General features: G+C 64.3%; 1 protein-coding gene across 3 annotated transcripts in view; it reads left to right on the top strand.

The window, feature by feature from the left end:
* The first annotated feature begins 23 nt into the window (after positions 1-23).
* The window catches only part of GNL1 (G protein nucleolar 1), a 16,145-nt gene continuing 316 nt past the window's right edge, over positions 24-15,852 (top strand). The window contains exons 1-12 of one of the 3 annotated variants that reach the window (XM_090129075.1): positions 36-325; positions 436-556; positions 2,664-2,794; positions 5,425-5,579; positions 6,466-6,537; positions 6,636-6,816; positions 8,681-8,770; positions 9,888-10,103; positions 11,145-11,323; positions 11,976-12,123; positions 13,162-13,302; positions 14,338-14,951. In XM_090129075.1, coding sequence (XP_089985201.1) covers positions 250-325; positions 436-556; positions 2,664-2,794; positions 5,425-5,579; positions 6,466-6,537; positions 6,636-6,816; positions 8,681-8,770; positions 9,888-10,103; positions 11,145-11,323; positions 11,976-12,123; positions 13,162-13,302; positions 14,338-14,852 — 2,025 coding nt within the window. In that variant the 5' untranslated portion in view covers positions 36-249 and the 3' untranslated portion in view covers positions 14,853-14,951. Of the gene's footprint in view, positions 326-435; positions 557-2,663; positions 2,795-5,424; positions 5,580-6,465; positions 6,538-6,635; positions 6,817-8,680; positions 8,771-9,887; positions 10,104-11,144; positions 11,324-11,975; positions 12,124-13,161; positions 14,952-15,852 lie in introns of those variants that run through there. The other 2 variants (XM_090129074.1, XM_090129076.1) reach the window with 2 other exon arrangements.

Genomic DNA, 15,852 nt, shown 5'->3' with positions numbered 1-15,852 from the left:
ACGGCCCCGCCCCCCTCTGAGGTGATCTCCCCTTCCATTGGCTCCTTCAAGTTCATCCCGCCCTCCGCTCTGAGGTGATCTTCTCTCCTATTGGTTCTTCCCACCTCGTCCCGCCCCCCTTGTTGTGCTTTCTTCTCCTATTGGCTTCCACCCCTCCACCCTTCCCACCCTCCCATTGGCCCGTCGCATCACGTGCCTCCCGCTCTCCCTTCCCATTGGCCCGCCGAGGCCCCGCCCCTCCCTCCCGTCATGCCCCGCAAGCGGCCGTTCAGCGCCAAGCAGAAGCGGCTGCAGCTCCGCGACCGCCGGCAGCGAAAACGGGGCGGTGAGCGGCAGCGGGGCCGCCCTTCCCCCACCCGGAGCCCCATCCCGGAACGCTCCGCTTCTATTTTCTCCCGTTGTTTTTTTTTTTCTTCTTTCCCCCCCCCCCCGCAGATGCCTCCCCGGGACCGGATCCGACCCCGCGGAGCCGCAGCGTCAGCGCCGAGAGGAGCGGCGATGCGGCCCGGAGTTCGGGCGAAGGGGGAGAAACGGCGAAGCGCCGCGATCCCGGCAGGTGGGGGGGAATGGAAGGGTTATGGGGGGCTGTGGTGGGAATGGGGGGCTTTGGGGGGGGCTTTGAGGGAATATTGGGGGGTTTGGGGGGCTGTGGTGGGAATAGGGGGGTTCTGAGGGGGTTTGGGGGGGCTTTGAGGGAATATTGGGGGGTTTGGGGGGCTGTGGTGGGAATAGGGGGCTTTGGGGGGGGACTTTGAGGGAATATTGGGGGCTTATGGAGGGTTGTGGTGGGAATAGAGGGGTTCTGAGGGGCTGAGGGGGGACATTGAGGGTTTATGGGGGGGCTGTGGTGGGAATAGGGGGATTTGGGGGGGCTTTGAGGGAATATTGGGGGTTTATGGGGGACTGGTGGGAATAGAGGGCTTTTGGGGGGGGCTTTGAGGGAATATTGGGGGGTTTGGGGGGCTGTGGTGGGAATAGGAGGGTTCTGAGGGGGTTTGGGGGGGGCTTTGAGGGAATATTGGGGGGGTTATGGGAGGCTGTGGTGGGAATAGGGGGCTTTGGGGGGGGACTTTGAGGGAATATTGGGGGGTTTGGGGGGCTGTGGTGGGAATAGGGGGGTTCTGAGGAGATTATTGGGGGCTTCGGGGGACTTTGAGGGAATATTGGGCGGTTTGGGGGGGCTGTGGTGGGAATAGGGGGGTTTGGGGGGGCTTTGAGGGAATATTGGGGGGTTTGGGGGGCTGTGGTGGGAATAGGGGGGTTTGGGGGGGCTTTGAGGGAATATTGGGGGGTTTGGGGGGCTGTGGTGGGAATAGGGGGGTTTGGGGGGGCTTTGAGGGAATATTGGGGGGTTTGGGGGGCTGTGGTGGGAATAGGGGGGTTCTGAGGAGATTATTGGGGGCTTTGAGGGAATATTGGGCGGTTTGGGGGGGCTGTGGTGGGAATAGGGGGGTTTGGGGGGCTTTGAGGGAATATTGGGGGGTTATGGGGGGGCTGTGGTGGGAATAGAGGGGTTCTTAGAGGTGTGGGGAGGAATTGAGGGGTTATGGGGGGGCTATGGTAGGAAAAGGGGGGTTTGGGGGAGGAGGTTGGGGGGGTTTATGGGGCTATGAGGGAAATATTAGGTGTTATGGAGGGAAATTGAAGGGTTATGGGGGGCTGTGGGGGGAATATTGGGGTTCTGAGAGGATTATTTGGGGGTGTTTTGAGGGAATACTGGGTGCTGCGAGGGAATATTGGGGGATTATGGGGGTCTGTGGTGGGAATAGAGGGGTTCTGAGGGGCTGTGGGGGGACATTGAGGGTTTATGGGGGGGCTGTGGTGGGAATAGGGGGATTTGGGGGGGGCTTTGAGGGAATACTGTGGGCTGTGGTGGGAATAGAGGTTGCTGGGGGGAGATTGAGGGGTTCTGGGGGGCTGTGGTGAGAATAGGGGGGTTCTAAGGGGATTATTGGGGTTATGGGGGGGCTTTGAGGGAATAATGGGGGGTTATGGAGGGCTGTGGTAGGAATAGGGGGGTTCTGAGGGGGCTGTGGGGGGAATTGAGGGGTTAGGGGGTGGTTATGGGTGTCTCAATGCTGTGCCCCCCCTTACTCCCCCAGGTTCTGGCTGCATCTGGGGGACTATGGGGTGGTTATGGGGTGGTTATAGGGTGATTACGGGGGTCTCAGTGCTGTGCCCCCCCCCCCCCAGGTTCCGGCTGCAGCTGGGGGGTTATGGGGTGGTTATAGGATGGTTATAGGATGGTTATAGGGTGATTATGGGGGTGTCAGTGCTGTGTCCCCCCCAGGTTCCGGCTGCAGCTGGGGGATTATGGGGTGGTTATAGGATGGTTATAGGATGGTTATGGAGTGGTTATGGGGGTCTCAGTGCTGTGCCCCCCCAGGTTCCGGCTGCAGCTGGGGGGCTATGGGGTGGTTGTAGGGTGATTATGGGGGTCTCATGCTGTGCCCCCCCCAGGTTCCGGCTGCAGCTGGGGGGGCTATGGGGTGGTTACTATGGGGTGGTTATGGGGTCGTTATAGGGTGGCTATGGGGGTCTCAGTGCTGTGCCCCCCCCCAGGTTCCGGCTGCAGCTGGGGGGGCTATGGGGTGGTTACTATGGGGTGGTTATGGGGTCGTTATAGGGTGGTTATGGGGGTCTCAGTGCTGTGCCTCCCCCAGGTTCCGGCTGCAGCTGGGGGGGCCGCGCTCCGAGGCGCTGGCGCGCAGCAGACGCCGGGCACAGGAGGAGCTGCTGCAGCCGCTGCCCAGCACCGCGCTGGAGCTGAACCCCGACAGCATCTATGGGGATGGTGAGACCTATGGGGCACCCAGAGGTCCTCCCAGAGCCCCGTAGGGCACCCAGAGGTCCTCCCAGGGCCCCCGTAGGGCACCCAGAGGTCCTCCCAGAGCCCCGTAGGGCACCCAGAGGTCCTCCCAGGGCCCCCACAGGGCACCCAGAGGTCCTCCCAGGGCCCCCACAGGGCACCCAGAGGTCCTCCCAGGGCCCCCACAGGGCACCCAGAGGTCCTCCCAGAGTCCTATAGACACCCAGAGGTCCTCCCAGAGCCCCACAGGGCACCCAGAGGTCCTCCCAGGGCCCCCGTAGGGCACCCAGAGGTCCTCCCAGAGCCCCGTAGGGCACCCAGAGGTCCTCCCAGGGCCCCCGTAGGGCACCCAGAGGTCCTCCCAGGGCCCCCACAGGGCACCCAGAGGTCCTCCCAGGGCCCCCACAGGGCACCCAGAGGTCCTCCCAGAGTCCTATAGACACCCAGAGGTCCTCCCAGAGCCCCACAGGGCACCCAGAGGTCCTCCCAGGGCCCCCGTAGGGCACCCAGAGGTCCTCCCAGAGCCCCGTAGGGCACCCAGAGGTCCTCCCAGGGCCCCCACAGGGCACCCAGAGGTCCTCCCAGGGCCCCCACAGGGCACCCAGAGGTCCTCCCAGAGTCCTATAGACACCCAGAGGTCCTCCCAGAGCCCCACAGGGCACCCAGAGGTCCTCCCAGGGCCCCCGTAGGGCACCCAGAGGTCCTCCCAGAGTCCTATAGACACCCAGAGGTCCTCCCAGAGCCCCACAGGGCACCCAGAGGTCCTCCCAAAGCCCTGTAGGGCACCCAGAGGTCCTCCCAGAGCCCCGTAGAGCACCCAGAGGTCCTCCCATGGCCCCTTAGGGCCCCCAAAGGTTGTCCCAGAGCCCCATTGCAACCCATAGTATTCTCCTAGAGCCCGTAGGGCCCTCAAAGGTCCTCCCAGGGCCTTAGAAGTCCTCCTAGAGCCCCGTGTGGTACCCAGATATTCTCTGATAGCCCCATAGGGCCTCCAAAGATCCTCGTAGTGCCCATAGGGACGCATAAGAACCATACGGGGTCCTCCTAGAGCCCCACTGAGACCCATAAGATTTGTCCAGAGCCCAATAGGGTCCTCCCAGAGTCCTATAGGGCCTGCAGAGGTCCTCATAGAGCCCATAGGGATGCATAGGAACCCCATAGGGTCCTCCCCGAGCCACATCAGACCCCCTAGGGTTCTCCCAGACCCCATAGGGTTCCCCCAAACACCATAGTACCCCCATAGAGTCCTCCCAGAGCCACATCAGACCCCCTCAGGTCCTCCCACACCCCATAGCACCCCTATAGAGTTCTCCCAGAGCCACATCAGACCCCCTCAGGTCCTCCCAGACCCCATACGGTTCCCCCAGGTCCCATAGGACCCCCATAGAGTCCTCCCAGAGCCACATCAGACCCCCTCGGATCCTCCCAGACCCCATAGGGTTCCCCCAAACCCCATACAACCCCCATAGGGTCCTCCCAGAGCCACATCAGCCCCCCTCGGGTCCTCCCAGACCCCCTCGGGTTCCCCCAAGCCCCATAGAACCCCCATAGAATCCTCCCAGAGCCACATAAAACCCCCTAGGATCCTCCCAGAGCCCATAGGGCTCCCCCAGGCCCCATAGGACCCTCTTAGAGTCCTCCTAGAGCCACATCAGACCCCCTCGGGTCCTCCCAAACCCCATAGGGTTCCCCCAAACGCCATACGACCCCCATAGGGTCCTCCCAGAGCCACATCAGCCCCCCTCGGGTCCTCCCAGACCCCCTCGGGTTCCCCCAAGCCCCATAGAACCCCCATAGAGTCCTCCCAGAGCCACATAAAACCCCCTAGGATCCTCCCAGAGCCCATAGGGCTCCCCCAAACCCCATACAACCCCCATAGGGTCCTCCCAGAGCCACATCAGACCCCCTTGGGTCCTCCCAGAGCCCATAGGGCTCCCCCAGGCCCCATAGGACCCTCTTAGAGTCCTCCTAGAGCCACATCAGACCCCCTCGGATCCTCCCAAACCCCATAGGGTTCCCCCAAACCCCATACGACCCCCATAGGGTCCTCCCAGAGCCACATCAGCCCCCCTCGGGTCCTCCCAGACCCCCTCGGGTTCCCCCAAACCCCATAGAACCCCCATAGAATCCTCCCAGAGCCACATAAAACCCCCTAGGATCCTCCCAGACCCCATAGGGTTCCCCCAAACCCCATAGAACCCCCATAGAGTCCTCCCAGAGCCCATAGGACCCCCATAGAGTCCTCCCAGAGCCACATTGGACCCCCTCGGGTCCTCCCAGACCCCATAGGGCCCCCCCAGGTCCCATAGGACCCCCATAGAGTCCTCCCAGAGCCACATCAGATCACGTAGGACTCCCCCAGGTCCCATAGCACCCCCATAGAGTCCTCCCAGAGCCATTCAGACCCCCTAGGGTTCCCCCAGACCCCATAGGGCTCCCCCAGGCCCCATAGGACCCCCGTAGAGTCCTTCCAGAGCCATTCAGACCCCCTAGGGTTCCCCCAAACCCCATAGGACCCCCATAGAGTCCTCCCAAACCCCGTAGGGTTCCCCCAGACCCCATAGGGTACCCGGGGGGGTCCCGGTGCTGCTGGAATCAGCATTTCCCCCCCCCAGACATGGATTTCCCTCGGCGGCCGCCCTGGAGCTTCGCCATGAGCCGGGAGGAGCTGCGGGCGCGCGAGGAGGCGGCGTTCAGCGCCTTCCTGAGGGGGCTGCGTGGGGAGGGGGGCAGCAACGGGGACCTGGCGCCCTTCGAGCACAACCTGGAGGTGGGGGGGGGGCAATAGGGGGGACGTGGGACTTGTGGGGGAGGGTCTACGGGGCTGGGAGGGGATTTGGGGGTCATGGGGGGTCATAGGGATGTGGGGAGGGGGCGTGGGGAGGTTAAGGGATGTGGGGAGGGGGGCAGCAATGGCAGCTGATGCCTTTTGAGCATAACCTGGAGGTGGGGGGGAATGGGGGGGACATGGGGACTTGGGGGAGGGGGTCTAGGGGGCTGAGAGGGGACTTGGGGGTCATGAGGGGTCATAGGGGTGTGGGGAGGAGGCTGGGGGGATGTGGGGAGGGGGCGTGGAGGGGTTAAGGGATGTGGGGAGGGGGCATGGGGGGGTTAAGGGATGTGGGGAGGGGGCTGGAGGGGACATAGGGGTGTGGGGGGGTTAAGGGATGTGGGGAGGGGGCTGGAGGGGGATTAAGGGATGTGGGGAGGGGACGTGGGGGGAGTAGGGAAGGTGGGGAAGGGATGTGGGGGGGCTTAAAAATGTGGGGAGGGGGTCTAAGGTTATGAGGGGGATGTGGGTAGACATCGAGACGGGCAATGAAGGATGTGGGGGGGGGATTTGGGGTCACGGGGGGACAGAGGAACATGGGGGGAGGGGATGTGTGGGGGGCCATAGAGATGTGGGGGGGGCAATGGTGGGCGTGGGGTGGAGGGAATTTGGGGTGACGTGGAGACATGGGGGGCGTGGGGGGGGGAATTTGGGGTGGCATAGAGATGGGGAGACAAGAGGAACGGGTGATAAGGTCATGGGGGAGGCGTTAGGGTTAGGGGGGATGTGGGGATTTGGGGAGGAGATGTGGGGGTTTGGGTGACGCTGCGGGGGGGGGGTCAGGGGGATGAATTCTGTGCCCCCCACCCCCCCCCTGCCCCCCCAGACATGGCGGCAGCTGTGGCGCGTGCTGGAGATGTCAGATGTGCTGCTGCTCATCACCGACGCGCGGCACCCGGTGAGCTGGGGGGGCGGGGGGGGGGGAGGACGACAACAACCATGAGACAGCACCACGCCAACCCCCCCTCTCTGTGTGCCCCCCCTCAAAAACGACAGGCTCTGAACGTGCCCCCCGCCCTCGCCGCCCACGTGACGCAGCAGCTGGGCAAGGGGCTCATCCTCATCCTCAACAAGGTGGATCTCTGCGACCCCCCCGTGGCCACGGCCTGGAGCCACTTCCTGCGGGAGCGCGTCCCCGGGGTGCGCGTCGTGCCCTTCAGCTCTGCTGCCGCGCGTGGTAAGGAACTGTCACCTCCCTGTCACCTCCCTGTCACCTCCTGTCACCCCCCCCGTCACCCCTCGTCAACCTGCTGCCACCCCGCTGCCACTCCCCGCTTCCCCCATCGTCCCTCCATCACCTCCCTGTCACCCCTCGTCAACCTGCTGCCACTCCCCGCTACCCCCGTCATCCCTCCATCACCTCCCTGTCATCCCCTGTCACCCCATGTCACCTCCTGTCACCTTCCTGTCACCCCTCGTCAACCTGCTGCCACTCCCCGCTACCCCCGTCATCCCTCCATCACCTCCCTGTCATCCCCTGTCACCCCATGTCACCTCCTGTCACACCTTGTCAACCTGCTGCCACCCCCTGCTTCCCCCATCATCCCTCCATCACCTCCCTATCACCTTGTCATCCCCTGTCACCCCTTGTCACCTCCTGTCACCCCTCATCATCCCTTGTCAACCTGCTGACACCCCCTGCTTCCCCCATCATCTCTCCATCACCTCTGTGTCACCTCCCTGTCACCTCCCTGTCACCCCTTGTCACCTCCTGTCACCCCTCATCAACCTGCTGCCGCTCCCCACTACCCTCATCATCCCTCCATCACCTCCTGTCACTTCCCATGTCACCTCCCTGTCATCCCCTGTCATCCCCTGTCACCCCTTGTCACCTCCTGTCACCCCTCATCACCCCTTGTCAACCTGCTGCCACCCCCTGCTTCCCCCTTGTCACCCCCCTTGTCACCCCCCTTGTCACCCCCCTTGTCACCCCCCTTGTCACCCCCCTTGTCACCCTGCCACTCCCCGCTTCCCCCATCATCCCCTTGTTACCTCCCTATCATCTCCTTGTCATCATCCCTTGTCACCCCTTGTCACCTCCTGTCACCCCTCGTCAACCTGCTGCCACTCCCCACTACCCCCATCATCCCTCCATCACCTCCGTGTCACCTCCTGTCACCTCCCTGTCACCTCCTTGCCCCTTTTTGCCACTCTCCTGTCACACCCCCATCACCCCCCCTATTCCCCTGTGTCCCCTGCTGTCATTCATTCCCTCTGTCCCCCCCCATCCCCTGATGTCCCCCAGTGTCACTCACCCCCTCTGTCCCCCCCGTCCCCGTTGTCTCCCTGTGTCCCCCTGTGTCACCCACTCCCCCCGTCCCCCCCCATCCCTCTCTGTCCCCCTGCGACCCCGGGTGTCCCGCAGTGTCCCCCACTCCCTGTGACCCCCCTCCCTGTGTCCCCCTGTGTCCCCCAATGTCCCCCATGTCCCCCACTCCCCCCATCCTCCCTTGTCCCCCCCCGGTGTCCCCCATGTCCCCCCCTATGTCCCCCACTCCCCCCTGTCCCCCCCCCGTCCCCCAGTGTCCCTCACTCCCTGTGACCCCCCTCCCCCTGTCCCCCCGGTGTCCCCCCTGTCCCCCACTCCCCCCTGTCCCCCAGTGTCCCCCACTCCCTGTGACCCCCCTCCCCATGTCCCCCAGTGTCCCCCATGTCCCCCACTCCCCCTTTCCCCCCCTGCCCCTCCCCATTCCGCTATGTCAACCAATGTCCCCCACTCCCCCTGTCCCCCCTTGTCCCCCTATCCCCCCCCGTTCCCCCCGATGTCCCCCACCCCTCTGTCCCCGCCGTCCCCCCCCTCTGTCCCCCATGTCCCCCACTCCCCCTGTCCTCCCTTGTCCCCCAGTGTCCCCCCCTCCCCGTGACCCCCCTCCCCGTGTCCCCCTGTGTCCCCCGATGTCCCCCATGTCCCCCACTCCCTCCATCCTCCCTTGTCTCTCCCCGTTCCCCTGCGACCCCCGATGTCCCCCATGTCCCCCCCTTGTCCCCCCTACGTCCCCCTGTCCCCCCCCCGCCCCCCTCACATTGCTGCCCCCCCGTAGGGCCGCGGCGGCGCCGTGGGGGCGGCTGGGCGCGCGCTGTGGGGCCGCGGCAGCTGCTGGAGGCGTGTGAGAGCATCGTGGGGGGGGAAGGTGAGACCCCAACGGCCCCCCAGCACCCCGAAATGTGGGGGGGGGCACCCCTCCCCCACAACACCCCAAATAGGGTGGGCAGAACCCTCCTCACACCCACTTGGGGGTCAGGGGGGTGGCGGTGGGGGGGGATCGTGGAGGGTCTGCTCCGTGTTGGGGGGGGGGGGTGTCTTCTTTTTTTTCTATGAGAGTGTTCTCGTTCTCATGGGGGGCCCCTGGGGGGTCCCCTCTTTCTTTTGGGGTCTCCTCTTTCTTTTAGGGGTCCCCTCTTTTTCCTATGGGGGGGGTGTGTCCCCTTTTTCTCCTATAGGAGCTCTCTTCCTTCTTTTGGGGGTTCCCTCTTTTCTTTTTTTTATGGGGGGGGGGGAGAGTCCCCTCTTTGTTGGGGGGGCGGATCCCCCCTTTTTCCTATGGGAAGATCTTCTCTTTTTTTTTCTTTTAGGGGTCCGGGGGGGGGTGGTCCCCACTTTTTCCTATGGGGGGGGAGTCTTCTCTTTCTTTTGGGGTTTCTGTAGGGGGTCCTTTCTTTTTCCTATGGGGGGGGTCCCATCTTTCTTTTGGGCGTACTGGGGAGGGGGGTCCCCCCAAATTCTTCTGTAGGGGGGATCCTCATTTTGGGGTCCTGGGAGGGGTCCCCACTTTCTCCTATGTGGGGGGGTCCCATTTTTCTTTTGGGGTTATGGGGGGGTCCCCCCACTTTCTCCTTTTGGGGGCGATGTCCCTCTTTCTTTTGGGGGTCCTGCAGGGGGTCCTTTCTTTTTTCTATGGGGGAGGGGTCTCCTCTTTATTTGGGGCTTCTGTGGGGGGGGTCCACTTTTTCTCCTAGGGGAGGGGGTTTCCACTTTCTCTTATGGGGGGGGGCCTCTTTCTTTTGGGGGTCCTACAGGGGGTCCTTTCTTTTTCCTATGGGGGGGCGGGGGGGTTCTCCTCTTTCTTTTGGGGCTTCTGGGGGGGGGGTCCGCCCTTTCTCCTGGGGGTTCTGAGGGGGTCCCCATTTTCTCCTATGGGGCACTTCTCCCTTTCAGATATGGGAGGGGGGTTCCTCTTTCTTTTGGGGCTTATGGGGGGGGGGGGTCTCCTGTCGTCCCCCCCCCCCCTCACCCATGCGGTGCCGCAGTGGACCTGAGCAGCTGGCGAGCCCGGCTGGAGCGGGCAGAGGCGGCACCGGAGGAGGAGGAGGAAGAGGAAGAGGAGGAAGAGGAAGAGCAGCAGGAAGAGGAAGAGGAGGAGCCGGGGGGGGGCGAGGAGGAGGAGGAGGAGGAGTACGGCGCGGGGGGGGCCCCCCCCCAATGGGAGCGATACCGCCACGGGGTGCTGACCCTGGGATGCGTCGGTGAGGGCGGGGCTTAGCGCCCGGTGGGAGGGGCTAGAGCCGAGGGGCGGGGCTTACCGGGAGTGGGCGGGTCTAAAGATGGGATCCCTCTTTAAAGGAGGAGCGAGGCTTGCTGGATGGGCGGGGCTTATTGGGAGTGGGCGTGGCTAAGGACGATGCATCGTCAGAAGAGGGCGGGGCTAAAAACAGGGGCGGGGCTTACCATGTGTGGGCTAGCAAATTGGGGGCGGGGCTTATTGGTGTGGGTGGGGCTATAGGCGTGTTCTTCAGAGAATGGGCGGGGCTTGTTGGGGGGTGGGCAGGGCTAAAGACGGGGCGGGGCTCTTAGGCGTTTGGATTAGAATCGGGGCGGGGCTTATTGGAGTGGGCGGGGCTAAAGACGGGGCGCGGCTTATCAGGTGGTATGGAATAACAATAGAGGGCGGGGCTTATTGGGAGTGGGCGGGGCTAAAGAAAGGTTATCCAGAGGAGGGGCGGGGCTAAAACCAGGATTCCTTTGATTCCTTTTCAGTGAAGGGGCGGGGCTAAAGCATTTGGGTGGTGGTTATTGGTGGATAGGATGGGAGGGGTGTGGTTTTGTGGTGGGCGGGGCTAAGCATGAGGGGCGTGGTTTCATGGGCTAAGGTGGTTTCATGGGTGTAGGCTGGGCGGGGCTAAAGCAGGTGGGCGGGGCAAACTGCTGAGGGGCGGGGCGACGCGGGATGGGCAGAGCTTATTGGTGGACATGGTGGGAGAGATGGGGCTGAAGGAAGGAGAGTGGCTTTGCTGTGGGTGGGTGTAATGAGAGGAGGGCCTTAATGAAGGGGGTGTAATGAGAGGAGGGCCTTAATGAAGGGGGTGTAATGAGAGGAGGGCCTTAATGAAGGGGTCGGAGGTGTGGGGGGTGGGGCTAAGGAGGAGACTTGGGGCGGGGCTGATAGGGGGTAGGCCTGAAGTGGGGGCGGGGGGCTAAAGCTGGAGGGGGGGGCTTTGAAGGGGTGGGGGGGCTGGGGGGCGAGGCTTATTGTTTCCTCTCTTCCTCCCCTCCCCCCCTCTTCTTAGGGCTGCCCAATGCAGGGAAGTCATCGGTGCTGAACGCAGTGTTGGGCCGCAGCGCCGTCAGCGTCTCACGGACCCCCGGCCGCACCCGCTACTTCCAGACCCACTTCCTCACCCCCACCGTCCGCCTCTGCGACTGCCCCGGCCTCGTCTTCCCCTCCCGCGCCCCCCGTGAGCTCCAGGTGGTCCCACAACCCCCCCCCAGTTTTAATTAATGCGGCGTCCCTGTGCCTCCATGTCACCCTCTTGTCCCTCCCTGTCACCTCCTGTTACCTCCCGTCACCCCCCCATCACCCCCTGCCACCCTTTGTCTCTTCCTGTCACCCCTTGTCACCCTCCTGCCACCCCATCACCTCCCTGTCATCCCTTGTCACCCTCCTGCCACCCCATCACCTCCCTGTCATCCCTTGTCACCCTCCTGCCACCCCATCACCTCCCTGTCATCCCTTGTCACCCCTTGTCACTCCCTGTCACCTCCTCTTCCTCACCCCCACCGTCCACCTCTGCGACTGCCCCGGCCTCGTCTTCCCCTCCTTCACCCCCTGCGAGCTCCAGGTGGTCCCACAACCCCACCCCCCACCTCCCCAGTTTTAATTAACGTGGCATCCCTGTCCCTTCCTGTCACCTCCTGTCACCCCACGTCACCCCCTGCCACCCTTTGTCTCCTCCTGTCGCCCCTTGTCACCCTCCTGCCACCCCATCACCTCCCTGTCACCCCTTGCCTCGTCTTCCCCTCCCGCACCCCCCGCAAGCTCCAGGTGGTCCTACAACCCCACAACCCCCCCCAGATTTTAATTAACACGGCGTTAATCGCTTCCTTTCCCTCCCCCGCAGATCCTGGCAGGGGTGTACCCCATTTCCCAGCTTCAGGAACCGTACTCAGCCGTGGGTTTCCTGGCCACCCGCCTTCCCCTGCCCACCCTGCTGGGCCTGCGGCCCCCCAGCACCCCGGCAGGTTGGACGGCGTGGGACATCTGCGAAGGTGAATGCAGACCCCTTCTCGTGTCACCCAGTCCCTCCTGTGTCACCCAGAGTCCTCCCGTGTCACCTGGGTGCCTTCTGTGTCATCTGGACCCTTCCTTTGTCACCCTGACTCCTTTCTGTGTCACCCAGATCCCTTCTTGTGTCATCCAGACCCCTTCCTCCTGTGTCACCCTGACTCCTTCCTGTGTCACCCTGAGCCCTTCTCGTGTCACTCAGTTCCTCCTCTGTCACCCGGGCCCCTCCTGGGTCACCCAATCCCTTGTTCTGTCACCCGGTCCTCTTCCATGTCACCTGGACTCCTTGTGTTACCTGGATCCCTCCTGTGTCACCCAAACCCCTTCTCGTGTCACCCAGTCCCCAGCTTTGTCACCTAGTCCCATGCCACCCTGACCCCTTCCTGTGTCACCTGGACCCCTGCTGTGTCACCCAGTTCCTCCTGTATCGTCCTGACTCCTTCCTGTGTCACCTGGATCTCTCCCGTGTCTCTCTGACCCCTTCCTGTGTCACCTGGTCCCCCCCTGTGTCACCCAGACCCCTTCATGTGTCACCCTGACTCCTTCATGTGTCACCCTGACCCCTTCCTGTGTCCCCTGGACCCCTTCCTGTTGTCACCTGGTCCCTTCCTGTGTCCCCCCGACCCCTTCCTGTGTCCCCAGACCCTTCCTGTCGTCACCCTGGTCCCCTTCTATGTCACCTGGTCCCCCCCTGTGTCACCCTGACCCCTTCCTGTTTCCCCCAGACCCCTTCCTGTGTCACCTGAATCCCTCCTGTGTCACCCCGACCCCTTCCTGTGTCACCCAGACCCCTTCCTGTGTCCCCCCGACCCCTTCCTGTGTCCCCCAGACCCTTCCTGTCGTCACCCTGGTCCCCTTCTATGTCACCCGGTCCCCTCCTGTGTCACCCAGCCCCCCTCCTGCATCACCCCACCTCCTCCCCGTTGTCCCCGGACCCCTTCCCGCGTCCCCCGTTGGATGTAGGGCTGAAATCTCCCCATCCGGGGCCCGGCTTCGCCCTTCCCCTCCTCCCTTTGCGGCAGCGTGGGCGGAGAAGCGCGGTTACCGCACGGCCAAGGCGGCGCGGCACGACGTGTACCGGGCGGCCAACAGCATCCTGCGCATGGCGGCCGACGGGAGGCTGCTGCTCTGCCTGCGCCCGCCGGGATACGGCGCCCACGCCAGTGAGTGCACTCGCTCCTCCCGCGTCACCCGGACCCCTCTTGTGTCACCTGGGACCCCTCCTGCGTCACCCGGACCCTTCCTACGTCACCCGGACCCCTCCCGTGTCACCCAGACCCCTCCCGTGTCACCCAGACCCGTCCCGTGTCACCCGATCCATCCTGGGTCACCAGATCCCTCCCGTGTCACCCAGACCCGTCCCGTGTCAGCTGGACCCGTCCCGTGTCAGCTGGACCCGTCCCGTGTCACCAGACCCCTCCCGTGTCACCCAGACCCCTCCCGTGTCACCCAGACCCGTCCCGTGTCACCCGATCCATCCTGGGTCACCAGATCCCTCCCGTGTCACCCAGACCCGTCCCGTGTCAGCTGGACCCGTCCCGTGTCACCAGACCCCTCCCGTGTCACCCAGACCCCTCCCGTGTCACCCAGACCCGTCCCGTGTCACCCGATCCATCCTGGGTCACCAGATCCCTCCCGTGTCACCCAGACCCGTCCCGTGTCAGCTGGACCCGTCCCGTGTCACCAGACCCCTCCCGTGTCACCCAGACCCCTCCCGTGTCACCTGGGACCCTCCCGTGTCACCCAGACCCGTCCCGTGTCACCAGACCCGTCCCATGTCACCCGGACCCCTCCTGTGTCACCCGGACCCATCCCGCGTCACCCGGACCCGTCCCGTGTCACCAGACCCCTCCCGTGTCACCCGGACCCCTCCCGTGTCACCCGGACCCTTCCCGCGTCACCCGGACCCGTCCCGTGTCACCCAGACCCGTCCCGTGTCACCCGATCCATCCTGGGTCACCAGATCCCTCCCGTGTCACCCAGACCCGTCCCGTGTCACCAGACCTGTCCCGTGTCACCCAGACCCCTCCCGTGTCACCTGGGACCCTCCCGTGTCACCCAGACCCGTCCCGTGTCACCAGACCCGTCCCATGTCACCCGGACCCCTCCCGTGTCACCCAGACCCGTCCCGCGTCACCCGGACCCCTCCCGTGTCACCAGACCCCTCCTGTGTCACCCGATCCATCCTGTGTCACCAGACCCGTCCCGTGTCATCTGGGACCCGTCCCATGTCACCCAGACCTGTCCCGTGTCAGCTGGACCCATCCCGTGTCACCCAGACCCATCCCGTGTCACCCGGACCCTTCACGTGTCACCTGACCTGTCCCGTGTTACCTGGGACCCCTCCCGTGTCACCCGGACCCTTCACGTGTCACCCGGGACCCTCTTGTGTCACCTGGGACCCCTCCCGTGTCACCCGGACCCCTCCCGTGTCACCCAATCCATCCTGTGTCACCAGACCCGTCCCGTGTCATCTGGGACCCATCCCATGTCACCCAGACCCGTCCCGTGTCAGCTGGACCCATCCCGTGTCACCCAGACCCATCCTGTGTCACCAGACCCGTCCCGTGTCACCCGGACCTGTCCCGTGTCACCTGACCCCTCCCATGTTACCTGGGACCCCTCCCGTGTCACCCGGATCCTTCACGTGTCACCCGCACCCCTCCCGCGTCACCCGCACCCCTCCTGTGTCATCCGGACCCATCCTGTGTGACCTGGGACCCGCCCGTGTCACCTGGGGCCCCTCCTGTGTCACCCAGACCCCGCCCGTGTCACCCGGACCCGCCCCATGTCACCCAGACCCCGTCCCGTGTCACCTGGGACCGTCCCGTGTCACCTCGGACCCTCCCGTGTCACCTGGGACTCTCCCGTGTCACCCAGACCCCTCCTGTGTTACCCAGACCTGTCCCGTGTCACCTGTCCCCCATTGTCCCCTTATTCCCCATTGTCCCCCATTGTCCCCTAATGCCCCATTGCCCCCCACGGTCCCCCAATGCCCCATTGCCCCCCATTGTCCCCCAATGCCCCATCGTCCCCCATTGTCCTCCAGTCCCCCAATCCCCCATTGTCCCCCATTGCCCCCCTTGTCCCCCTATCTCCCATCATCCCCCACTGTCCCTCTATCCCCCATTGTCCCCCACTGTCCCCCTGTGCCCTATTGTTCCCCCCACTGTCCCCCAATCCCCCACTGCCCCCCAATCCCCCCTTGTCCCCCAATCCCCCAGTGCTCCCCAATCCCCCATTGTCTCCCTATCCCCCATTGTCCCCCATTGCCCCCCTTGTCCCCCTATCCCCCATCGTCCCCCACTGTCCCCCTGTGCCCTATTGTTCCCCCCACTGTCCCCCAATGCCCCACTGCCCCCCTATCTCCCATCATCCCCCACTGTCCCGCTATCCCCCATTGTCCCCCACTGCCCCCCTATCTCCCATCGTCCCCCACTGCCCCCCTATCCCCCATTGTCCCCCACTGTCCCGCTATCCCCCATTGTCCCCCACTGTCCCGCTATCCCCCATTGTCCCCCACTGTCCCCCTATCCCCCATTGTCCCCCACTGCCCCCCTATCTCCCATCATCCCCCACTGTCCCGCTATCCCCCATTGTCCCCCACTGCCCCCCTATCTCCCATCGTCCCCCACTGCCCCCCTATCCCCCATTGTCCCCCACTGTCCCGCTATCCCCCATTGTCCCCCACTGTCCCCCTATCCCCCATTGTC

The sequence above is a fragment of the Phasianus colchicus genome, chromosome 35, assembly GCF_987193195.1.
Source record: "Phasianus colchicus chromosome 35, bPhaCol1.hap1.1, whole genome shotgun sequence".
Lineage (NCBI taxonomy): Eukaryota > Metazoa > Chordata > Aves > Galliformes > Phasianidae > Phasianus > Phasianus colchicus.
Note: the sequence above shows the minus strand (reverse complement) of the source record. Positions and strands in the feature narration are given on the sequence as shown.